Here is a 27343-nt window from a genome sequence, read left to right as displayed (position 1 = left end):
AAAATTTCCATAATTGTTGCACAGATTTGATGGGCCTTGGAACTATTTTGGCCAATTTTTTTATACTCCTCGGTTTTATTGCATAACCCTCCTAAAATGCCTATGACATTTGAATGTGGGCTCCACTCAGATCCCCATTCCTCCAACAACTATAGAGCATGCAAAATGGCATTGCATTAATTAAAAAAAAAATTGCTCCATTTGTAATAGCATTAACATTTTTTAATTGTTTGTTCTATGTATTTGTAAGACAACATTCCTTATATGGTATGTTTATCACCAATGATGGAGGAGGAGAGGGTTGATGTTTTTTTTATAAAATTTACTTATTTTGTATCTAGGTATCTACATTGATCGCAAATAAAAACATTTACAAAATCGGGTGGGACAAGATGTTCGGGTGCAGATCATGTATGTTTAAATATGTTTTTATAAATATTTAAATTGTTATATGCCATTACAAAATCTCAATATATAAATTTCGATTTGGAAAAATACATATTTCTATAGCAATAAATGACAAGGGATAAATTAAAAAAACATCAAATGGACTCTTTCAAAGATGGATATACTGAGAATATGTATTGGTTAGGCTTGTTGTTACTGCATTAGTGTTGTTCTCAAATTCACCCTTTACATAAGTGATCAACACCTCTTTAACAACTTCTCAGAGATGCCTTCCAACCATTGTTGTAAATTTTGTGAAATGACAAAATTATGCTATTGTGAAGAACATGTATGCCCATAAAAAATGCATTACTAATACATTGTTTTATATAAACTAATACATCTAACTTCTTGCCTACAACTTTTTTTAACTACTACATTATTTTATAAGTTGTGGCAATTGACCACAATCCCTTATTGGATATAACTATAGGTAAAAATAATTAATATTTTTCAAATGCTTTCAAGAGTATGTATACTAGGATATAAGTTTATTTCTTCACAATATTGGATAGTCAACTACCTAGCCAATAAACATATTCTTCAGCCTCTGCACATGAACTTATCAGATAGGGGCCTGACGTAAAGTGCTATAGTTTCCCCCTATTCCAAGCCAGGTATTGTTTAAGCAAAGACAAACTGAATTGACCAAGGATTTAATGATTGAATATTATGTATATGAATGGAGCAAGCAAATGAATTAATAATTATATTTCACCACAGGGAAGATATATATTAATAAATAGATATATTAAAAATTAAGAATATATTTACAAAATAAAAATATTATTATATATTAATCTAATTATTCAAATTTTAATCATTTTTTGATAACTACGAAAATTACCTTACATATTTATTATTATTATTATTTTGAAGGCAAAGACTCCACACTTGTTTTATGATATTTAATTTGATTAATAATTGAAAAAGTTAATTCCCATTTTGTCTTGGCAGGTTACTAAAATATGAGATCTTAAAACAATGAATAGAGGTGTTTGAGAGGTTATATCATATTCATTAATAATTAACGAGGTTTAACATTTCACTTGTATTTAAAAGGTAAAGATATGTTTATTATTTTTTCTTATTTCTTTTAATTATTTCCAATTTATATGATTGGGACATATATTTATTTTAGAACTTAATTATTTTTATTTTCTATTTTAGCTTTTGCTTACTTAAATAGTCAACACATTGTGATGAATATGTCAAATTCTGCAAAGTGGCTTGTACTAAGATGAATACTTTAAATTTTTCTGATTGTTTTGATTTAATTTTTTTAATATTTGGTTGAGATGCTCTACAAAAATTATTATTATGAATTTTTTAACAATGTTTCCCAAATTCTTTGGTTTCTAATATAATTTACTTAAATTAATCATTATTATTATCTATTTTGGAGTATCATAATTTTTCTAATTATTAACTGATGTTATAATATAAGATGGATTCTAAGATAGTTCTTTTTAAAAAAAAAGTAATGGTATTTATTTTTTAAGTTATTTTTATATTTCTAAATCTAAATCATATCTAACATATCTTACATTTGGTAATACCAAATACATTACAAAACAATAATCAACCCTTGGTACTTTATATTTCTTAAAAAAAAGTGCATGCAAACTACTACTCTTGATTTGTCCACCTACATAGTATAAGTAAAAATTACTTTTTCACTGCTTTTAAAATTTTGCCAATTCTAATTTTTTTTAAAATGACTCATATGTACTTCCTTTTATCAATTAATCTCATTTTCCTTGTATAGGTTTTTGTCCCCTGACCACGAATATGACTCCAATTACAATTCAAATGAACTCTTGAATTGGGATGTCAAGAATTAATTCTATACTGTCAATTTGAAATCCTTTTATTAATTTTACCTCTCTTCAATTTTTATTTTTTAATAAAATGTATCGGCGTATCTCTTATACCTCCTTCTGGTGCAAGTGCTAGTTTAATATCACTTAACTTGTCCTCTCATTTAGTCGTGTGAGTCAGTTCTCTTTAGATCCAAATTGATCTTGGCTATCTAATCTATCATAGTTTCTCTATAAATAGGATTCATTTATTATACTTGCAACCACTATTTTATAGTATCCTTGTGATTATTGTATAAATTTTTTCTTGGATTTTTATCATATTTTTGTGAGCAACACCAATTTAGAGGAGAAGAAAAACAATTAGAGGAGAAGAAAAACAATGAAATGAAGTGAAGAATATGCATGATGGTTTTATTTTGTTATTTGTGCAATTCATTTCAAAGTTCTATTGATGGGATTAGAATTTATTTTACATAATTTGATAGCTTTCATGGTTGTCTTTTATCATGTATCTTTCAAATTCCTATATTCTTAGTTTATAGCCTTAATTTATGCAACCACTAAAAGTAAATGTAAATGTCTCTCATTCATATAAAGAGTATTTTGAGCAAGATTAAACCTCAATTATAGATTTTATAAGTGTAGATTGGTTTAGTGGTGGCTCTTACAACACTAAAGATTTTCATAAAGTTGCAAGGTAGCCATATTCACTGCATCCATTTTCATTAAGTTTTTTTTTCATACATTCACACCTCTCCTCTTTCACATTTGCATATCATCCACTTTGCATTTCATCCCAATACAATATAAGTCAATTCACACTTCAACTCAACCACCCACACATCTATATATGTCAACTTGATCATCCAAAATCACAACTAGCTCAGTCCATGATAGAGGTGAGCATAAAAATCACAAAGTTGAGAATCACAAACACTTACAATCAATGTACTCATCTATGAGAGAAAAGGGACCCAAATACATCTCAACACGTCTTCCACACATGATCCAATCAAAGTGCAATAATCACAACACTTTACAAAGTCAATGCCAAACATACATGTAGAAAATCATAAAAGCACATTGAATAGTTGTTCCAAAAACATTCTTCAATGTGCATAACTCAATGTAGATTTCAACATGCCATGATAAGACAAATACCACCATCTTAGCTCTTTCTTTGATGCATATTCAAACCAATAAGTCATAAATTAAATCACCAAAATCAACCGAGTAAATCAAATACCAACTTAAAAAAAATGTCGCTCAAAGCAACATAAAGTCAATTGAGGAGCAAACTAACACTAAATATCTGGACTGGAACACTCCACAAATGTTAGGAACACGTCCACCAAATTGCACACATGCAAACATCAATGCAAAATATTTTCTAGATTGACCTGATCCTAACAACCAATCTCACCATCAATAAACAACAAAATATAACTCCAACCTTTGAACTTAAGTGGACCTAAAAGTAGGATGATGCAACATTCACAAACCATACATGATAAAACCTAAAGTGCAAGTCCAACTTATGATGTAGAGCAATCTCCCATAAGGACTTTAGATGCTTTATTTTTGCTTATACTAGCTTCCCATGCTTGTCACACTTCAAATATCCAACATACTTACTTCTCATCATATGAACTAGACTTCAAATACTTTTTCTTGTATATTTTAGCTTTTCATTCACAAACACGTTTTTGTGCATAGAATAGATTGATAATTAGAACACATTGAATACTTTTTTCTCATACAAATATACAAGACATCAAACATAATACGAAACTCATATAACTCTTCATCAAATTGACATCAATAACAATATTAAACCCATATGCTAATACCATTTCTTTCATTTCATAGATAGTATTAATAGAATGAAATAAAAAAAATAATAATAATAATGAGAGAGAGAGAGAGAAACCTATTTCTTCAAACAACATGGTTAGAGTGAGAGCACTCAAAACGCGAACATAACTGCGTAACTGATGCTTGTTATACCTTCTTCGAAAATTGCTACTCCATATTCCTCGTCATGTTTCAGTGGATATTTTTAAAACATCCATAAACGTATCTTGCCTTCTGTTACCATTTAAGATTTTTTCACAGAAAATTCCCGCTTACAAAGATTTGTTCGAACCAGGTTACTCAAATCAATTCTTTTGAGGAACAAGGTGCTGTTTCTGTGTTTGTTCGAAATGTCGAGGCAGAAGAATCTGGGTGTTGGAAACAACTTCAAGCAGATGGTTTGCATTCCTGAACAGAGTGCAACTGCAGGAGCAGGGGCAATTGTAGATTATAAAGAGTCAGAAGGCCCATCGCTAAAAGAAAATGAAGCAGAAGACCTGGAACTCAAGCTCAGACGCATCATTGAGAATGTACCCCTCAGAGTCAACAACACTTCCGGCAGTTCGGCAGGTTCTGGCTCCGGCGATTTTCATCAGGTCACACAATCTTTTCGACAAAGTTGCTTAATTCTTTTGGATTAGAATGTTTGCTTAATTGGTTTAGCGGGGGTTGATGAATCTGTTTCGTCATAGTCGCGTATGCAGCGAACCCTACACAAACAAGGAGTGACTAACGACTTGCTTTAGATCATTTCTCGGGCAATTAGGCTCAATGCTTAAGAAATACGGGACAATCTGGTTCAATGCTTAGTAAACCCTAGATACAATCCAGCTAAATGCTTGATAGCTCTTGCTTCTTTTCTTCCGCTTCAGGGAATACGTGGGCTACTCCTAGTGGGCGCAACTTTCTTATAAACTGGATTTCAATACTGTGAACCTCTTTTTATGATTTTTAATTCATGGTCCATTATCAGGAGGGCAATTTTGGGCTAAATAAAAAGCAATGTTTTTTGTTATGTGAAATCCTTAGATTAATCTAATCCACCGGACCACTCCAACGGATATTCTTTGGAGATTACGTGTATCTATGGAGAGAGGTAGCCCTAGTGCGAGCTGAGCATGGAACTTCCTTTGACATATGTTGCAGAGGAAAATTACCAGTTTTGCACCTGATTCTGATTATTTATGTCCATCACCCACCTATCACCACGAAAAAAGATCACCCACATGGAATAATAGACTTCGGATGGTGTTTACTCGCGCACCTCTTCCGTTGGTCTAGTGCCTTAAAACTTCTCAACTCAAAGGTCATGTTGTTTCACCTCTCCTCCGTGTTGACCTCCTGACGTTCATCAAATGCTCTCTTGTTAATTTTTTTCCTTCTTAGCTGAGGAAGAGGTTTTGTCTTACACAGGTTCAAATCTAGATTGCAGCAGTTGTACTTGGGATTTATATAAAAGCAACTTACCTAGCAAGACAAATAATATCTGTTACTGCATCCCTCACGAACCCCAGTACAGTACGGGTTTTGTCTGGGTATAGGTCCTGGGCTTATTCCCTTGGGTTAGTTCCGGGTACTGCCCAGGCACCCCAGGCAATACTTTGGGTGGACCTGGTCAGGATCTGGTTGAACCCAGGGATACATACAGCGCCTGGGAACATAAATTATAGGGAAACACTTGTTTGACCTATTTTAAACAAAAAATAATCTGCTGAAAGGGATAAATGAGAGTGCATGCTGGCTGGTATGCACGAGGAGAAAGAACCACCAAGAAGACATTGACATCAGTCAAATACAGGTCTTTCCGCTAGAATTTAATCCAATTTCTACACTGTTAGAACAGCTGTGAATTGGAAGCACAAGGTCTGTTCACAGTGACACAACAGGATGTGAAACAATAGCTGCCGCTTAGAATTCTAAGCCACTTGTCTATAGTACACAAAGAAAACAACGTGCAGGACAAAGTAGAACAAAAAAATGTTCAAAAAGACAAAGATGGAACCAAAACAATGTTGGGGGCCAAAACCATGAAGATTCAACGGTATTGCCATGCTTTCTTTTTGTTCATTAATGATAAAATTACTTGGCAAATGGTGCTCGTATATTTGAAATATGGAGGCAATATTTTCATGCTAATATGACTCTGATGAAGATATCATTGCCTTGTTATACATCATCATTTTTGTGAACTCAACCTTGTTTTGCTTTGGGTGGGAGTTCCCGTAAGAGAGTGTTTATTCATAGGAATTTTGTTTTCAGCTGGTCAACATAGTACCTAGTTTTAAGTCAATAACAACTACACTTATTTAGATAAATCCACCAATAGCAATGGACAGTTTAAGAAATATCATGCCTCCGCCAGGAAGCACTCAGAAGATGTCATCGATCAGAAAATCGCCTCAAGCATATGTCTTTGCTAGTTTTGGAGAACCCTAGGAACTAATGTATCAAGACATCAAATGAAAATCTGTACCAATGAATATGTATGAGATCTTATGCAGCGATAATGTGCAAGATTGTGTTTTATTAGGGTCCGATCACACCCAAGCAGCTGCAGGTCATTAGTGAAGGGGCATGAGTTTCAATCAGCGGTTAGTTATCAAAAGGCAATGGTCATTATAAAGGAGACACCGCCTTTAGAGAGGAGGAGACATGACTATTGTAATGATATATCTCTTTCATTACAAGGTAGAGATATACATCAATGATCAGTATCCAGGCCAAGGATAAATCAGTTCTACATTCATTGTGCATTACAGCAGTAATTTGGTATCCATGGATGCTAAATATTTCATTCAATTGATCTGCCCATATAAATTTGAGGTGTTGATTTCTATGTATACAATGAAGATCAGTATCCAGGAAAAGGCGTCAATCAAGGATAAATCAGTTCTACATTCATTGTGCATTACAGCAGTAATTTGGTATGGATGCTAAATATTTCATTCAATTGGTCTGCCCATATACATTTGAGGTGTTGATTTCTAAGTATTCAATACAATCAATCTTCTTGTTTTCTTCAATAAATATTGATAACAATAGGATCACTACTTAATTTTTATTTTAATCAAATGTAAGGTTGGAGGAAGGTAAGTTAGGAAGATGCGGTCTAGTGACTTCCTTGAGCTAAGTACACCACTCCAAGTGATGGAACTGGTCATAGTTGGACGTTTTTGCCTCTTGTTGGCTGAGAGGTGTGTTGATTACCCTAACGTGTGGTACTGGTTATTCATGGATGTTCCTGCTTCTTGTGGAATAATGATTGCTCCAAGGGATGGAATTGGTCATAGTTGGACATTCATGCCATTCGTTGGATAAGAGGCGAGTTGCCAATTTCAGAGCATCATTCTTGCTGGACTGAGGGATGAACAATAGTTGATGCAACTTAGTCAAAGGGTTTGAAGAACCAACAAATGCAAGGAGTGAACAAATGGAATACAAATGGAGGGCCTTAATGGAGAAAAATGAACAAACAATTCAAGCCCTTCTTCTAACCCTACATAATATAATCACCATCATGCATGCTCATAGACCCAACCGAAGAAATGCGAGGTGTCACTTCTAGCATGTCTGAAAGTGACAATAGAACTACATTAGGATCAGCCCCAGAAACAACTCGGTCTCCCTTCTTAACTTGGGAAGGGCGGTCAAAGGAAGATGAGGAGATTTAACAAACCCAATCCTAAACTGAATGAATATGCCCAAGCATTATGCAGGGCTTGACCTTTAAGTCAAGAAGAGCAACCCCTTTTAAAATATATTGTGAGGCTGAGACAAAAAGTATTCATAGAAAGGAGAAGAATCACACTAATCAAGATCTAGAACATAAAGTAAGTAATTTGACCATCCCTAACATTCTTAGATCAGGAAGAATCAAGGCCCACTCATGGGTCTGCAAACTAGAGACCTACTTATTTCTCAGCCCAATGTTAGAAGAAAATGTCGTTAAATTTGCCATATTGCATTTAGAAGGGTTTGCCCATGGTTGGTGGTACCATGGCTTAATCACCCAAAAACATCGAAACATATAAAGCTATGACGCATTCACAAAAAACAATCATTGAGAGGTTTGGCGAAAAGTGTTATGGTAAATCGATGTTGTAGTAGCTGTATTAAACATAGGAGATGAAAGCTCCTTATATAGATTTACAAAGACGATGTTTCTAAAAGAAACAATCATGAACTAAAGACAGAAATAGTAACTATTTAACAAACTAAAGACTAACTAAGATGACTATTAAAGAAACATAATAATATTCTAATACTTTACCTTAATGCTCGTTGCATAAGTGTTGTCTTTTGGTCGCAAATTCTTCATAACATTTTGCTGTTGTTGAGACCCTCCCTAGATCTGCAAAATGTTAATAACTAAGAACCCAAAGTTCGCCCATAAAAGAACAAAGAAGGGTGTCCCCTTCTTTAGAATGCTTTGCAACAAGAGACAAGCCTGTCACTGACTCTACCATTGAGATAAGTCTGCCACTAACCCTCCCAGAATCAGCAAAGCGTCTGTTCAAAAATCATCGCAAAATATCCAACTTGATGTTAGATAATGAAGTTTCTCTTCTCTGGAGACAGAGACAAACATTGAGAACAACCAACACGAATTTGAGGAAAATTGGCAAACCCCCCAAAGTTTGCAAAAAGGTGTGATTTTTTAGTAGAAAAATTAGAAAAATCGAACACGGTTTTTGAGGTGAAAAATTGACCAAAATCCAACATGATTTTTGAGGTGAAAAATGAATCAAAACTAGACAATACAAAGCTTTGTTTTTTAGGAAAACGGTAAATTCCACCAGATAATTTTTTAGGAAAAAATTATAAACCTACAAAGGAATCCTACACAACTTTGTGAATTATTGAATCAGAATTTTTTTCGAGGGAAAAATTATGAAAACTGATCAGAAATTTTTAAGCGCAACGCAAGATGAGACTTTACATGGTAAACCAACACATGCAACAACATGCAACCTAAAAAAATCAGAGACTTTTGCTGCAACCAAGAAATCGTGGGATCAAAACTCTTAACTAGGCTTGCAATTTCCAGCAAAAATCTTCAAAGATGTACCACAAAAGTTACATAAAATACCTCTACCGATTTTTATTTCAAAAAATCAAAAAGCAAAATTTTTGGAAAATATTCCAGATCAAAAGAGGCTCAATTTTTTCTCAAAAAATTGGCCGAATTTTATGAAATCCCATTGACCTGTCCTAATACCATGTTATGATAAATCGATGTTGTAGTCGCTGTATTAAACATAGATTTACAAAGACGATGTTTCTAAAAGAAACAATTAGAAATAAGGACAGAAATAGAAACTACTTAATAAAATAAAGACTAACTAAGATGACCATTAAAGAAACATAATAATATTCTAATAAAAAGTACCATGAAAAATACTTTAAAGATTTAACATAAATAAGGCAAGGAGGAACCCTTGAAGAACATGTGAAATTTTTTCGAAGACTAGTAGTTATGGCTCATAGAATATACTATCCGTGGCCTAGTAAGCGCCTTTGACTCTACCATACTACAAGAGGAAATCCTAAAACCCACATCGCCTAATGCCACCCAAATAAGAGAAAATGGATATCCTAGACACACAACTTCAACAGATGAAACTTTCTACAAGAAGGATGGGCCTACAAGAACCTTTATTTGTAGAGATGACCGTGAGAACTTAAGAAAATAAAATTTATGCTTCTAATACAAAGAAAGTTGGGGGCGTAGGCATATTTGTGAGAAAGACAAGGGTAGAAAGAAAGAATTGTGTTGCGATTGCGAGGGTGAATAGAGGCGTAAACAAATTTGTAATCAAATGGATCTTAAAATGAAAAATGTGTGTTTCAAATGTAAAGAGGAATGAAACCAGGACATGTATGTGGGAAAAGGAGTCAAACCTAGAATACAAATTAACGCTCAATAAAGAAACAGGTGAGGAAGCAAAAAGAAATCCAAGCAAGAAAACAAGGTACAACAAGGAGATCTAAAAGCATCCAATCAAAAGAAGGGACAATAAATGATTGGAGCTTTTGAAGGAGCAAATCTAGTAGTTACAATACCCTTACATATGCAAGATCTAGAAATTGATTATCCAACAAATCTTCAATGTAAAAATCATAATGTGCTAACTTAAAATCACGTTAGAAATTCCCTAAGGCTCCTTTGGCCAAAAAAGGGAAACATATTTATAGAACATCGTATATATTTGTGTTTTGTTTCTAATCCTCATTTTAATCTATGATAATGCAAGGAAATATCCAAGATATTGTGCAAACTTGGGCCAATTTAAATTTAATGAATGTGTTAATCTATATATACAAGTATACACGAACATTTCTATAATGAACGAAGAGAGAGAAACAGAAACATTTTGAAGAAAGAAAGAGAAAGTTTCCATATTGAATAGAGAGAGAATATGGAAATATAGAAGAAGAGTGACCATTAGAAATAGAAGTAAATCTATGGAAGAGAGATAAACAAAAATAGAGAAATTTAACTCTAATACCCCCGCCCCTCCCTTAATGGTCAATCTAACTTCAAAACAAAACAATTTGCAGGAGAATTCTCAAAAGGCATAAAAAGGTAGACTTGGGCTGATCGGTGAGCTCTGCAATATTGGTTTGTGGTAGCATTGACTTTGGTAGGATGAGTCTCGATAGCCAGAACAAGTGCCTAAAGGCGACGGTACTCGAAGATCGTCATCATTCTCTGCTTCTAGGCATTGTAGTTCTTTTCATTAAATTGTTGACTGCCTTCCAAGAGAAGATTGGTGAGAGATTCCATGACACATTTTTCGATGAAAAAAATGTAAATATAAAAAAATGACATTAACTTCGAGGCAGATTGACAAAAGACCCAGAAAAAATAAAGGACAACTAGAAGAGATCTTGAAAAACCAAGAAAGATTCTGAAATTAGATTCTCATCCTGCTGGCTTGAAAATTGAGGCACAAAAAATGATGCACCTGGAAAAATAGAGACCGACCCATTTGAGATCCAGAAAACCCACTTCGAATCTGCAATTAAAATAAAATTTCAGCTTGATCTGAAGGGTAGAAACACTTGCCGAAAGTGCATGAACCAGATGTGGTCATGAAAGCTCAGAGATTTGCAGAAAAAACAGGTTGAAAATGCCCAAAAACGGTCACGAAATTGCAGAAAAGTAGGCTAAAAAAAAAGTCAAATGCAAGCCCAAAAAAGCTAAAAAGTTAGTTGTCTTTTAGAGGAAGCTTGTAGTGCGGGCAGGGGAAAGAGAGTTGCAGGAGAAAAGCTGACCAGAGAAAAAAATATGTAGAAACCCTAGACAGATTTTTGAACACAATTAGGCAAAGGATGTTGAAAATCTTATTAAAGACTTTCAAAACCAAATTTGAAAAATAACTCAGAAATTTCAATAATGAAATTATTATGTTCTAAAAAAAAGAAGTTCTAATACCATATTATTGTAAAATAATGAATGTGTTATTAAACAAAGATCATAAATGATATACGTTCAAGTATAAATAAGAATGATTCTATAACGAATAAAGAGAGAAATAGAAACATTCTGAAGAAAGAAAGAGAGTTTCCATATTGATCAGAGAGAAAATATGGAAACATAGAAGAAGAGTGACCATTAGAAATAGAAGTAAATCTACGGAAGAAAGAGAAACAAAAATAGAGAGATTTAACTCTAATATTCTTATATGACAAACCTGGCTAATTTCCAATACCTTCATCAAGTAACTTGATATAGTATTAGAGTAGTATAGCTGAAGTGAAGCTACGAGAAGCTGCAGATTGGGAAACATCTTGATAATTGCTTGAGGACGAGCAATCTTGGGAAGGGTGGACTGTCATGCCCCCGCCAAGAAGAAGCACTTTGTAGATGTTATTGATCAGAAAATCACCTTAATTATAAGACTTTGCTGTAATGACCCTTCTTATAAAGGCCACTGAAACCCTCAAACTGGACTTAGGAATTTTGTCAAACAGTTGGCATGTAATGAATAATAACAGTAACAATATTCAGAATATGGCAATTTCAGATTTGATACTTTCAGAATATAATTGCAGAATTACAATATATACAAAGCCTTTGAACGATATTTCAATTACAATGCAATAAATTCTGAAATTGTTTTATTACCAATTCTGGACTGATTATTACAATGACTGTATGACAGCAAATTTACCCAAAAATTGACATATATTTCAGAATGCAAGAACCTGGTTTGAAGAACTATGGAAGAACACCACGTTCTGATGCAAATCGTTGATGAAGACCTCCAACCGCACCCCCAAACTGTCCTTAATTTGCAGTTGCTGCCCAAACTAGCAGGGCCGTACCAGGCCGTACCTGTACGGCTGCTAGATAAAAATAATACCAGGGTTTTGGGACCCCCCAAATGCAAGGAAAATGGGCGCCTAGGGTTAGGTAGTAACCCTGTAAAACCATAAAAAATAACTCCAAGGGGTTGAGGAGATATGAGCAATTATGTGGTTCCGAACCCTGCTTTGCCAATTCTGAAAAATGCACCTATTCTGTCTTCAAACTCTTGTCAAATGCTTCTCCAATGATAGGGCAAATCTGAAATCCTTATTCCAACCAAAACAAACCCTAACAACGAATTCTCAATAAGCTCCAATGAGATGGCTGAATACCAACTCCAATTATGCAACAATTCAGGTGATATTTCACACCCTCAAAGTCGCCAATCCAAGGGAGTGATTCGTTCCCAAAGATCGAATAATAATTTGCAGATCCAAACTCCACAAATGTCTTCACAATGAAGAAGTAGAAGAGTTCTCAAATCCAAGCATGTCCAAATGAGAGGCCCAACCCTCTATTTATTCACTTTTCTAAGAAGTTGCTAGAACTTCTAGAAACATCCTTTATAAATTCTCATTATAATGCACTTTTTATAATAAAGTAATTTTATAAAATAAAAAGTGCAACTCAACTTAAAATTATAACATGTAGGCCCCAATATCACATAATGATAAAATATAACCTCTTAACACTTCTTCAAGAGCAAGATATGACCATCTGATCCGCAGAATTGACTCTCTTTCCACACCATTTGCCTACGAGAGTCTGGAATAGGCAAATCCATGATCAATGCCATGTCGAACTAAAGAGGGGACATTACAGTCCGCCCCTCCTGAAATTGCTTGGCCTCAAGCAATCTCAATGCCGGGTGCTGCAAAATAGCCTCCCCCTCCCAAGTAGCATCCTCAACAGGTAAATCTTTCCACTTAACCAAGTATTCTCTGATCACCCTTCTACGAAGTTGCTTTTTTCTGCTCTCCAGGATGGATTCTGGTACTAAAATCAATTTTCCCTCATCGTCTAAAGGAGGTAATACTGCAGAAGGCACCACATTCTGACCCAACGCCTTCTTGAGGCGTGACACATGAAACACATTGTGCACTCTGCTGTCTGCGGGAAGCTCCAACTCATAAGCCACTTCACCAACTCGCCTAATAATCCTGAATGGTCCATAATAGCGTGGCTTAAGTTTCTCTGCACCACTCTTCTTAAGAGTAGATTGCCTGTATGGCTGCAACATGAGGTAAACCATATCATCTACCTCAAAACTACGCTCAGTTCTCTTCTGGTCTGCATACTGCTTCTGTTGGTTCTGAGCTCTTGCAATATTGTCTTTGAGGGTAGCAACTATATCCTTACTCTCCTGTAATAATTCACCTGCACTGGGTACCCGGCTGTCGCTCAACAACAAATCCAAGAAACTAGGTGCTTCATAATCGTAAAGTGCCATGAAGGGTGTCATCTGTATAGTCATATGATATGTAGTATTGTAACAATACTCGCAGAGATATATCCATCTGACCCAAGCTCGCTGCTGAGCTGCCACATAATTCCTTAAATACCCTTCCACCCATTTGTTCACAATTTCTGTCTGACCATCGGTTTGTGGGTGATAGCTAGTGCTGGGTGTAAGCTCCGTGCCACATAACCGGAATACCTCCTGCCAAAAGTGACTCATGAAACAGCTATCCCTATCACTCACAATGTTCTGAGGCAAGCCGTGCAATCTGAAAACCTCCCGAAAGAAAACCTCTGCCACCTAAGCTGCTGAGTGTGTAGTGGTGATAGGAAAGAAATGAGCATATTTCGTTAATCTATCTACCACCACATAAATACAATCTCGTCCTTGTACCTTGGGCAAACCTGTGATAAAGTCCATGGAGATGCACTCCCACTTCCTGTCGGGAATCAGAAGTGGCTGTAGGAGCCCTGCCAGATAGCTGTGTTCTTGTTTGTTTTGCTGGCAAACAAGACACTCTCGAACATACTGCAAAACATCAGCTTTCAGCCCCTTCCAAGTGAACCGCTCTCGAACTGACTTGTAAGTCTTGAAGTACCCGGGATGGCCTGCTGTCGGTGAGTCGTGAAGTGCTCTCATAATCAGTTGCTTAACCTTCGATCCTGGGACTAGGTAAATCCTGTTCTTGTAAATGATCAAATCATCTATAAGTGTGTATTTGGTATCAATCACTGTTCCCTCTACTATATCGGAGGCCCATGTATCCCTGGCATACTCTGCTATAATCAAGTGTCGCCAATCCTCTGATATCTGAACCATAAGAGTGAGGTGTGGCCTTCGAGATAGAGCATCTGCAACAACATTCTGAGTTCCCTTGACATATGAGATGTCAAAATCATATGCCTGCAACTTACTTACCCACTTTTGTTGGCGATCATTCAGGTCCTGCTGTCCCAAGAAATGCCTCAGACTGTTATGATCAGTTTTAATACAAAACTTGCTACCCACAAGATATTGTCTGAATTTGGCCAAAGCATGCATGATGGCCAACATCTCCTTATCATATATACTGAATGAACGCTCAGGGCCTCTGAGCTTCCTGCTCTCATAAGCTATGGGGTGCTTATTCTGCATAAGTACAGCACCTACTCCCTCTCCAGATGCATCACATTGAAGCTCAACTGGCTTCGTGAAATCAAGTAATGCTAGAACTGGGCACGTAGTCATTATCTCCTTAAATCTCATAAAACAGTCCTGTGCCTTCTGAGTCCACACAAATTCCCCTTTTTTCAGTAAATCTGTCATGGGAGCTGCATGTCGTGAGTAGCCACTGACAAACCTGCGATAAAAACCACATAAACCAAGGAACCCCCTCAACTGTGTAAGGTTCTCTGGTGGAGGCCAATCAACAATAGCGCGAATCTTTTCAGGATCCATCCGCACTCCCTCTGCACTAATGATGTGTCCCAAATATAACAGCTCGGTCATCCCTAAGTTACATTTGGACTCCTTTGCATACAAGGACTCCTTCTGTAGAATGCTCAACACCGTCTCCAAATGCTCTAGATGCTCCTGCCATGATCGGCTATAGATCAAAATGTCATCAAAAAACACCAGCACGAATTTCCTCAACTGATGGTGGAAAACTCTGTTCATAGTGGACTGGAAAGTGGCAGGTTCATTGGTCAGGCCGAAAGGCATGACTACAAACTCAAAGTGCCCACAATGACATCTGAAAGCAGTTTTCTCAATATCCTGTTCACGGACTCTGATCTGGTGATATCCTGATCTCAAATCAATTTTCGTGAAATAACAGGCCCCATGCAATTCATCTATCAACTCATCAATGCGAGGAATAGGATACCTGTTCTTAATGGTTCTCTTATTTAATGCCCTGTAATCAATACACATCCGAAGCGTTCCATCCTTCTTTTTTACCAAAACAATAGAAGATGCAAAAGGTGACTTACTGGGTCGGATGTGCCCCATAGCTAGCAACTCCTCAATGGTCCTTTCGATCTCATCCTTGAGTCGCTTTGGATGTCGATATGGTGTGATCATGATAGGTTTAGCACCTTCCTCCAGCTCAATAATATGCTCAATGCCTCTGTCCGGTGGCCTGCCTGGTGGAATCTCACTGAATACCTTTTCGTACTTAATCCTCAACTTCTGAATATCAGGATGATATTCCGCCTTATGTTGCTCCTCCTGTGTAGGTATCAAAGTACAAACTGCTGCCCACTCTATATCATTATGCCTAGTTAATCTCTCCAGCCGCCTAAATGAGATAGTCCTGATGTCTCCATTACGGATAGCCTTTAGCACATGAGTCCTACCATTCATTTCGAATTGTATCTCCATATCCTCTAATCTCAGGGTAACCACCTTCAATGAATGTAGCCACTGCATCCCAAGTACTATGTCCATGTCACCCATGTTGACCACATGATAGTCCGCCTTAAACTCATAGTTGTTCAAGCGCAAAGGTAAGTCTTGTACCATCCTGTCACAACGAAGAGTGTATCCATCAGCTACCTTGACTCTTAGTCCCTCGAACTCCTCAGTAATGAGTCCACGCTTCTCTACGAATCGTGCATCAATGAAATTATGCGTGGCACCTGTGTCCAACAATGTAATAACCTTCTGCCCAGCCAAGACCCCCCGAAGTCTGAAAGATACCTCTCTCTGGATACTAGACAGTCGTGCTTCCTGTAAATGTAGCTCTGTTTCCTGCTTTTGCCCTGCACTGTCTATCTCCTGCTCTCCCTCTGCTTCATCAGGATCCTCATCATGATGTTCTGAACCATCTGAATCTGAGCCTTCGTAGTAAGCCCACATTGCCCGGTTGGCCTTCCCTTTTGGCCTCATAGGACAGTCATGGCCGTACTCATACGGGCCTTTGCAATAGAAGCATAGCTTCTTCCTACGCAAGTCATTAAGTGTCTCCTTGTCCAGCCTCTTACTTTCTTCCTTAGGTAGTTGTGCCTCTCTATGAAAGGGTTTCCTGTCCTTATCTTTTCCTGAAGGGAAACTCTTTGCCTGAAATTTGTTTTTAGAAGCTGAAGAGGAATCCATGTCACGAGCTTTCTTAATGGCTTCCTGCAAAGTGGGAGGGTTGAGAGCTTTAATCCACCCCCTCAACGGATCAACTAACCCATCCATAAATAAAACCAATAGCCTTCGTTCAGATGCATCTGTTACTAACACTGCAAGTTTCTGAAACTCTGAAATGTATGTTTCCAATGATCCCCACTGTTTAAGCTGGGCTAATTCCTTGAAATGGAGTTCTGGATCTTTCTTATCAAAATGTTCAATCAGTCTCTCCGTAAACTCCACATATGAGGTAATGTGTGCATGACCCATAGTGATCATACCATGATGCCACCACTCGTGTGCTAACCCATCCAGGTGAATTGCTGCATACTTAATAGCTTCTTCCTCAGACATAGGGTTCAATTGAAAGTATGTGTCAAGCTTTTGAACCCAAGCTCTTGCTGTAGACTTCCCCGAGCCATCATAATATGGTAACTGTAGTTTTCCTACTTTCTTTCGTAGCTCATAGCTCTAAGTCCTGTCTTGTCCACGGGGCATATGCTTCATCCGCACATCCATATACTCTCTAAAGGTGATTGCAGCTGTAAAATTTGGACCTCCTGCTTCCCAATCTCTCCTCAGCTGATCCTGTATGTCAGTGATCTGGGGTTCTGGTACCGGCTGCTCTGGAGCTCTAGGAAGGAACGTAGGAATCATAGGCCTCGAACTCACTGTCCTAGCTTGCTGGGGGGCATGACCGAAATTGTTCCCAATTTGTTCGCCTCCATTATGTATCTCATCCTGATTATTCCCATTCTGATTGTGACCATTCTGATTATTTCCTCCACCTATGTTAGCGTTCAACCCCATTTGTCGAGCCATCATCTGCATCATAAGCTCCATTCTCTGGTTCTGTTCCTGTGCTCTCTGTTCTGCTAATCGCTGTCCCTGTGCCAAAGTGTCTAATAACTGTAAAAATCTTTCCTCTCGCTGATCTGGACCAATATTCCCACCTCTATCCATATTGCAGTCGTAGTCTTGATCAAAAAATACCTCCCCTGTGTCTGTATGACTGGATTCTATGTCCACCTGGATAGATGAGCTAGACTGTTCGCTCTGCAGGTCTGAAATCCTATCTTGTCTTGCTTTGGTATTGCGGAAATTATAAGGCCTCTGTCGCATGCTCTGATTTTAGTGTTTTGACATTTCGTCAAACACTTCCCCAGCTGTTCCAAATTCCCTACAGGATGGCAGGACTTTGGCTCTGATACCACTGTAATGACCCTTCTTATAAAGGCCACTGAAACCCTCAAACTGGACTTAGGAATTTTGTCAAACAGTTGGCATATAATGAATAATAACAGTAACAATATTCAGAATATGGCAATTTCAGATTTGATACTTTCAGAATATAATCGCAGAATTACAATATATACAAAGCCTTTGAACGATATTTCAATTACAATGCAATAAATTCTGAAATTGTTTTATTACCAATTCTGGACTGATTATTACAATGACTGTATGACAGCAAATTTACCCAAAAATTGACATATATTTCAGAATGCAAGAACCTGGTTTGAAGAACTATGGAAGAACACCACGTTCTGATGCAAATCGTTGATGAAGACCTCCAACCGCACCCCCAAACTGTCCTTAATTTGCAGCTGCTGCCCAAACTAGCAGGGTCGTACCAGGCCGTACCTGTACGGCTGCTAGATAAAAATAATACCAGGGTTTTGGGACCCCCCAAATGCAAGGAAAATGGGCGCCTAGGGTTAGGTAGTAACCCTGTAAAACCATAAAAAATAACTCCAAGGGGTTGAGGAGATATGAGCAATTATGTGGTTCCGAACCCTGCTTTGCCAATTCTGAAAAATGCACCTATTCTGTCTTCAAACTCTTGTCAAATGTTTCTCCAATGATAGGGAAATCTGAAATCCTTATTCCAACCAAAACAAACCCTAACAACGAATTCTCAATAAGCTCCAATGAGATGGCTGAATACCAACTCCAATTATGCAACAATTCAGGTGATATTTCACACCCTCAAAGTCGCCAATCCAAGGGAGTGATTCGTTCCCAAAGATCGAATAATAATTTGCAGATCCAAAGTCCACAAATGTCTTCACAATGAAGAAGTAGAAGAGTTCTCAAATCCAAGCATGTCCAAATGAGAGGCCCAGCCCTCTATTTATTCACTTTTCTAAGAAGTTGCTAGAACTTCTAGAAACATCCTTTATAAATTCTCATTATAATGCACTTTTTATAATAAAGTAATTTTATAAAATAAAAAGTGCAACTCAACTTAAAATTATAACATGTAGGCCCCAATATCACATAATGATAAAATATAACCTCTTAACACTTCTTCAAGAGCAAGATATGACCATCTGATCCGCAGAATTGACTCTCTTTCCACACCATTTGCCTACGAGAGTCTGGAATAGGCAAATCCATGATCAATGCCATGTCGAACTAAAGAGGGGACATTACATTTGCAATTTCCTGAGAACTATGATCCTATAAACTAACATAACAAGATAGTAAATCTGCATCAACAAATGTACAATAGATCATCTGCAGTGAAAATATGCTAGAATGTGTTTTATTAAGGTGTTATCACACACAAGCAGCCACAAGTCATTACTGAAGGGGCATGAGTTGTCAATCAGTAATTAGTTATAAAAAAGCAACAGCCATCATGAAGGAGACATGACTATAAGAGGGACATGTCTCTTCCATTACAAGGGAGATGTATATCAAAGATTAACATCCAAAGAAAGGCATGAATCAAAGATAAATCTGATATAAGGAATCAGATCAAGTTCTACAGTCATTGTGCATTACAACAGTAATTTGGTATGAATGCTAAACATTTCATGCAATAGATCTGCCCATATACATTTGAGATATTGATTTCTAAGCATTTTATACAATCAATATTCTTACGTGCATCAATAAATTTTGATTACAATAAGATCAATACTTATGTTATATTTCTGCATATACATACATACATACATATAATCAGTAAAATGTAAAGTTGGAGGAAGGTAAGTTTAGGAGATGTGGTTTACCAGCTCCCTAACTCAGCACACCACTCAAAGGGATGGTATGCTGCTTCCGGAATAATGATTGCCTGAAGGGATGGAACTGGTCACAGCTGGACATTGTTGGTGTTTGGGGGATAAGGCGAGAGTTGTCATGATTGGATGGTTGTGCGCTCTCGGGCTTAGTTGGGTTGGGTAGTTTATTGGAGCTTTTTTGAGCTTCCTAGCAGACTAAGCTACGATTGGTTAGAGGATAGTGATGATGCTTATGATGACACTAACTGACACACACTTGTACATTATTTCTTAAATTATTGATGATTAAATGATGTTACTTTAGTAGGTTATTGTAATATTGTTAGAATTGTTAATTTTGGGCTCAAAAAGGATAGTTACAATTTGGGGACATTACAAGAAAACACTTGCTTGTAGATACTAGAGACTAATTATTTGTCATCCTTGTTAAATTTTACAAGTGTGCAAATGGCCACCATATATCTAAAACATAGCTATACGATGCTTACTTTCCATCAAGGTTGCTCCAATCCCTTGTTTTGAAGCATCACATTCTAAAACAAAAATGAGAAATTAGGAATAACTAGAATGAGGCATGAGACATGTATTCATTTTCTCGTCGAGTCTATCAAAAGCTCATTGTGTCGTATTGATTTACAAGAAAGCTCCCTTCTTCATCAAGTTTGTCATTGGGGTTACTAACCTTGAAAAACCTTTGACAACACTCGTGTAATAGCATCAAAGACCAAATAAATCTTTCAATTGTGTTAGTGTGGAGGCCAATCTTCAGTTGCTTGTTTTTTTCTTGATCCCTTTAGATACCTTTATCAATTTATTGGTTCTTGGGGATGGGATACCTGCTCTTTATTGTTTTCTTATTAAGGGCTCTACAGTTATTGTGCATCTGCATTGTGCCATCCTTGTTTTTCATCAAATTCACAAACGAAGCAATGGACTTGAATTCAGTTGTACTTGCCCCATTCTTGGATCTCCATAATTGCCTATTGGATCTCTTCCTTGTGCTTTTGTGGGTGACAATATGGAGTAGTGTTGATTGGCTTGGACCACATCTCAAGCTCATTATATGCTAAAAAGCCTATATTATGAATTGAATATCAGCATGACTGGACTTCTCTCTCACAAAAGATTCAGTGAATGTGATGAAACATTGGACTACCTAAGCTACTCACACTTTGTGAAAAGACCTCTCCATCTCCTTAGTTGTGACAACTTTTAGAGATTGATTAAGCACTTCAAAGGACTATTTCCTTGCCTGCTGGTTGGAACTTCAACCCCATAATCTGACAAGTTTGTGTAAATTTCCCTAGATAATATAACCATTGCTCTCCTAAAACCATATTGTTCTCTTAAGGGCCAACCACATAGAAGTCTTTGTGTGCTTGGTGACTTCCCAATGTGATCTTGGGTCCTTATTTCCTCTCATGGCAAGGAATGATGCACCCATCAACTACTTTTAGGTTTACTCGAAGTCTTTTTGTTCACAAACCTCTCTTGGAAACCAAATCCTCATCTATGGAATTGTGATGGGCTCTATTATTGATTAATAGTGTAATTTTTTGTCCATGTAAGAGTCCACGAGCCTTAAAAGAATGTTGTTTATGAGCACTTAGAGAGAGTGGCAAGGGTAACTTTAGAAGTGTCTTCTTCTTCCTTTTCTTATAACTTGTCTACATCAATTTCTTATTTTGGTTTTCCTTTTTCATGGATAATACCTTTATATAATGCATCCTCTACCAAATTGATGATCGGGACCCCAAGGTTCTTTGCAAGAGAAACACAACTTCTTCCTACGATATTCTTTTTTGATTTCTTCATTATTGTTGATTCTCTTTAATCAATCTTGTGGAAATGAAGCCAAGAAAACTGGGAAGAAAAACTATGAAGGATTTGAGAGATATTTGTCTCTAACCAATTTTCCACCTATGTAAGATTAAGCTACACTGTAAAACAAAACCTATAAATGAAGGTAAACATGAATTTTTCACCAACCCCACTTCTTTTCCCCCTTAAGCACAAATTAGTTGGGGACAAAAGATTGGGTCCTAGCCACAAGGTCTGATATGGTACCCATTTACAATGCAACTCATAAAAAAGAGGAAAAAACTTTGTGGAAAAACTCTCTCCAAATGAGGATGAATTGTTTTTTCATTGAATATCATTGAGAATTCAAACAACATACTGCGTAATGAAGTAAATAATCTGCGATCTTTAGTGACAGCACTTGTATGTCTTGTTGGTGATTTTTTGAGAGATGCATACAATGAAGCACTCGGTAATAAACAATAGTTGTGTACAGCCAGCACAGAAAGTATTAACTAGAAATAGATCTCTCCAACATACTATGCCAGAATAATGAGTCTCACAACCAGGTAAGGAGAAGTGCAATCCCATTATCCAGAAGTCCACACCAATAGCAGGGATGTATCCACACCCAGTAAACAAGGTTTTTGTAATGTCCATGTTTGGGATAACCTTATATCTTGTCCTAAAAATCACTAGTTCAATTACAATAAGGAACATTATATAGTTAGAATTATGCCGTTACTAATGAAATGTCTTTATCACGAGAAATTTGGTTGAGATCCTGCAGTTATGTTGGATAATATTTGAAATATAATTCTTAAGATTATTGATTTCTATTAGGGCTAGGGATTCAGCATTAAGTATAAATACATGTACATATATGACTGTAATCATCTTAACCTACTTAGATAAACCATGCATCTTGTTCATCTTAGAATCAAGCACCAAGGGTTCCATTTCCCTAAATCAACCATAGTATGGCTTGGAGAGGAATGCCATAGAGGGTGCCTGGTTACCATTTAGCCCAATTAAGCCCAAGAGTGTGCAGTGCCTATCCAAGACAACTTGCTCCTTGCCTGACAAGTGGCAGGAACATCCAAATTGATGATTCCATCCCTTGGGGCGGCCTACTTAATTCAAGGGAAACCAGGTTATTGAGGAATACTTTTGTTTCTGAAGATAATCCTTTCATTGTAACTCACATACAAGCCTTTTTTGAAAGGGTATCTTGGCGCCCATTATTTGTATGTGTACTTGGTTCTGTAATTTTTTAGGTCATAATATGTGTGTCAGGACCGCCATTGATAATCATGTAACCCGACATTGTGTGTATATCATCCAAAATTTAGTTCTGGTGTTTAGTCATTATGTATTACCAATATTTCTTGTGTTTGAACTGGTCACTATTGTGTTACATCTTCTTGAATAATGAAGATAGTTTAAATGATTGGCATGGTAGTATACAGTTTTTAAAACCTCACATATTCTACTTGTGCAACCATTTGTACTGGTTATTGCACGTCTTCTAAAATGTGCATTTTAATACTTTGTAGTATTGATGCATCACTTGCTTCCTAAGTTGCACTTTCGGACACAACTTATCCCTTAGTCTCGACTCTTGGATGATATCCTTTATTACTTAAATAGTTTTTAAAAAAAATTTGCAATATCAATCCTGCAGCCTACATCAATCATTTTCTTCAACCAAAACTTAGGTTCCTTATATATGTAAAACATATTCTTTTTTTGTTCACTCTAAATTCTTGGGACAATATTTTACATCATTGTAGGTGTCAGGTGAGGCTACTCATCTTACGTTTTTTGATTTCCATCATCTCTTCAGCTGGTGGATTTGTATAATTTTCATGATTACTTAAGTTTTTGTATCAAGATTTGGATACTTTTCCAACAACCTCTGTATGATTGTCTACTGCCATGGCTCTTATGTGGATGGAACTCGATAAGTCTTTTCAACATATTGATTCAGTTCTATGTTAATCTTGTACATTACAAATATCAGTTTTCCTGAATAACATAATTGTATTTTTTAATCAAATAAGAAATTTCAACGACTCCCTAAGTCTTGTCAACATGGTGACTCAGTTCTATGTTATCTTGTATATTACAAATATCAGTTTTCCTGAATACAATAATTGTATTTTTAAAGCGAACTTGTTCACTAGAAAGGACAATGGTACTATTTCAACAACAATCAGCTTTGTGTAAATGCCTGGCTGGCTACATATCAATGTTGGAGTTTGTAGCTGTGATAGAAGTCTTTATCTCTGGGTGTTAATACCATAATGGTCACTTCAGCTGAAGAGGACATTGATGATAAAATTTAATATTAAGACCATACAACATGCATTGACGCATGAAGCTACGAAGAGTCATGTTTTGGAAAATCAAGAGACCTTCAGTTGTAATGTGAAGAGTCTCACTTGTGTTTTATATATATTTATCGCTTCAAGCGAAAGGCATTGTACACTTGAATATTTTGTTATCAATATAGTGATCTTTTGTTGTGTTGCTGGGTTTTTCCCTTCATTTTGGAAGGGTTTTCCCAGGGTAATTTCTCATGTTTATTGTGTCTGTTTATTTCCTTCTTATTGCTGTTTATCAGTTATTATCTGGGCTCAAAATCTAAGAATGAAGAGCATTCGATTGAAGTGCAGAAGGAATAAACTCAGCATGCGACTCTGAAATTGTTTATAAATTGATACTGGACTTCCTGATATGCCTAACCCACTTGCTCACATTGTTTCAGCCTGAATTTAACAGTTTTAACCCCTTAAAATTTGTGCAGAAGTAATCATGCTTGGAGAACATCCTGCAGCCATTTTTTAGTCATACAAAATAAGATTTGGATCGAAATTGTTAATTATTAGCAACTATTCCTGTTAAGTTCTATTTCAAAGTTTGTTTGTTTGACCCTCAAATGCTTGAAGCTCAGGTGCTGGATTTTGATTATTAAGTTACCATACATAGCAGTGGAATCCACACCCAGTAAAGATAAACTCCATAGATAGCAGTGGAATCCACACCCAGTAAAGATACCCCAAAACTCAACTAGTTGATCTTCCAAAATGTCAAATTTCTGTTCAGAATTGAAGATGCTTTTCCATCTTCAGTGACAGGTCACAAGGGGTAGGTATATGGGTCCAAGAACCAAGGGATTATAAAAGAAGTTCAACCTAGCCTAAAATATTGCCATCAATATTAACCATTTGTTTCTACGTAAAGGAAGGTTGTTTTTGAGGAATGGAGATCCAAGAAAAAATATAGAAAAGTTGTAAATGTACAATGGCAAGTACGAGATACTGATATCTAATGTCCATGCTGAAGCTTTAAAAAATAAAGTGTAGCATCTATTCTTGGAGCTTTTTTGATATTAGGATTTTTCTTGAAGATAAATCTTGTGGCACACACAGTTTACCATTGGTGACGTTCTTTTGTAATCTTTTATTGTTTCCATTATTGCACATTGAATGGTTAAATAGATAATCTCAAGGCTGTGAGAAGATATAAATAATTTGTTTAACAAAGCCATAGTAAATTGTTTAACTAATGACAATGGTTGGATAGAGTCAGCCTCTTTAACTTGAAGCATCCATTAGACGCAGAGTGTCACTTGTTTGCAAATGTTATATGTTTTTTTCTGGAAGCCAAGGACAAATTTTCTGCATTGTTCGGTTGTAAAGCCAACTTTCCCAACATTTATTTTCCTAATTTTTGAACAAAACAGAAAACTGATTACAATATCCACGACATCAGCAGTGATATAAATTATATCATTTATTTTGTTTTGTGAGTTATTGGTTATCAGGAGGTTGCAACCAATTATGGTTTAAATTTTTGAAAGAAATGATAATCGCAAACAATTTTTCGGACTTTTGAGCTGTTGACTGCATATTTATTATTGTATTTGCTAGAATTCAACTCTTCTTAGGCAGTTTACAGGTTTTAATATGATTCTTGTATGCTTGTTCTGATGGCCAAAACATGCTCCACTGACAGTTGATTCCGTTGTCATGATAATGAGTTAAACAGTACAGACAGATGAGACGAAGAGAACAAGATAGGCTTGCTCGGATGGATGTAGACTATGAGAGGAGAAAAGAATTGGAAGAATTTAATGCAAGACGGGAGGAAAGGATAAAAGCTGCAGAAGAGCGAACTGCAAAGAAAAGAGCAAAACGTCAGAAGAAAAAAGAGAAAAAACAGAAAAAGAAAAAATTAGATTCATCAGTTTCAGGTCAACCAGAAAATGTTCAGCCAGATTCGGCTGAAGAAGACTCTTTTGATTCTGATTCTGCTGATGAAGGCCAAAGGAGGCCCATGGTTAAACAAGGATACCAAGCAAATCTGAGTTAAATATTAATCTCTCTTGTAGATGGTATTATTCTATGGATGATGCTTGTCTTCCGATCCAATAAAAATGTATTTGTAATAGTTTGCCGATTACCACAGTTAAAACTGATACCAAGGTTTGTGCTATGTTCAAATGTTTTCTCAATCATCGCTACTGCATGTACAATTATTTGTTTATTTCTATGTTATCTTCTAATTTTATCATGTATAATTGGAATACGTGTTTCTACTAATCAATTCCTGAAAACATACAAGGAGGGCTGCAAGGCAGCATCTGTCAAGTGTAGGCTGGGTAGGTAAATTTACAGTTCAAAATAAGGAGTGCCTTGTACTGGAAAAACTAAATCATATTGAAGACATTGCATACAAGTACACCCCAAAATCCAAGAGTATGAAAAAGGGGTACAAACAATGTGCTATAGTTTGAATAGTTTTTCCACTCAAGTCTAGCTCAAGCAGTGAATTGCATTTATTAATGCTAACCTGGCAATTCTTAGTTAGCTTATTCCACGACAAAGGAGATCCAAAAATCATATAGTTAACAACGGGGACTGTTGTCAGATCAACAATTTAGAGAGGTAAGAGAAACGAGTTGTTATACTAATATGTAGAGGATGGATCTTTTTTGCCAAATTCTTTTGACCAGATTTAACTAGCAATACTTATTAGAACAGTAAAATGCACATATGCAGATATAATAAATGTTCGTCACATACTGTTTTCTTGTGCTAAATTGAGGGTGAGCAACACGCAGTGCAATGTTAAATTTAAAATACATGTTTGGTGCTTCATTTAGGTAGCTTGATGGCCGTAAAACAAATTAAACAGATAATATCAACAAAGTTCTAAATATAAATCTCAATTGAAGTGGTGAGATATATTGAGAAAATGAATTATTATAAGTACATGATGTGAATAATGAATGACAGAAGATGAATCTGTTTTGATAGTATCAAACTTCATGTAGTCCAAGCAAGGATTCATAAAAAATTCTCAACGGCATCTTAAATGTGCCGTATCAACCCTACTATTTGAGAACTCCCGTTCTTAGTAGCACCATAGTAACACTAACAATGCTCAGATAAATGTTTTTAATTGTGGCCCTTTCTATATTGAAAAATTTAAATTAAATTTGAAACAAAAATTATAT

General features: G+C 36.3%; 1 protein-coding gene across 1 annotated transcript; it reads left to right on the top strand.

Annotated features, from left to right (window-relative positions):
• Window positions 1-4232: 4232 nt before the first annotated feature.
• On the top strand, window positions 4233-26404 carry LOC149551575 (PRKR-interacting protein). The gene is made up of 2 exons (XM_089787081.1): window positions 4233-4720; window positions 25873-26404. The coding sequence occupies exons 1-2, from the start codon at window positions 4475-4477 to the stop codon at window positions 26194-26196; spliced, it is 570 nt and encodes a 189-aa protein (XP_089643207.1). The 5' UTR covers window positions 4233-4474; the 3' UTR covers window positions 26197-26404.
• Window positions 26405-27343: the final 939 nt, after the last annotated feature.

This window comes from Cupressus sempervirens, chromosome 6 (assembly GCF_028749045.1).
Source record: "Cupressus sempervirens isolate cs-2001-9-10 chromosome 6, ASM2874904v1, whole genome shotgun sequence".
Taxonomy (NCBI): domain Eukaryota; kingdom Viridiplantae; phylum Streptophyta; class Pinopsida; order Cupressales; family Cupressaceae; genus Cupressus; species Cupressus sempervirens.
The sequence above is the reverse complement of the archived record's forward strand: the minus strand, read 5'-3'. Positions and strand labels throughout refer to the sequence as shown.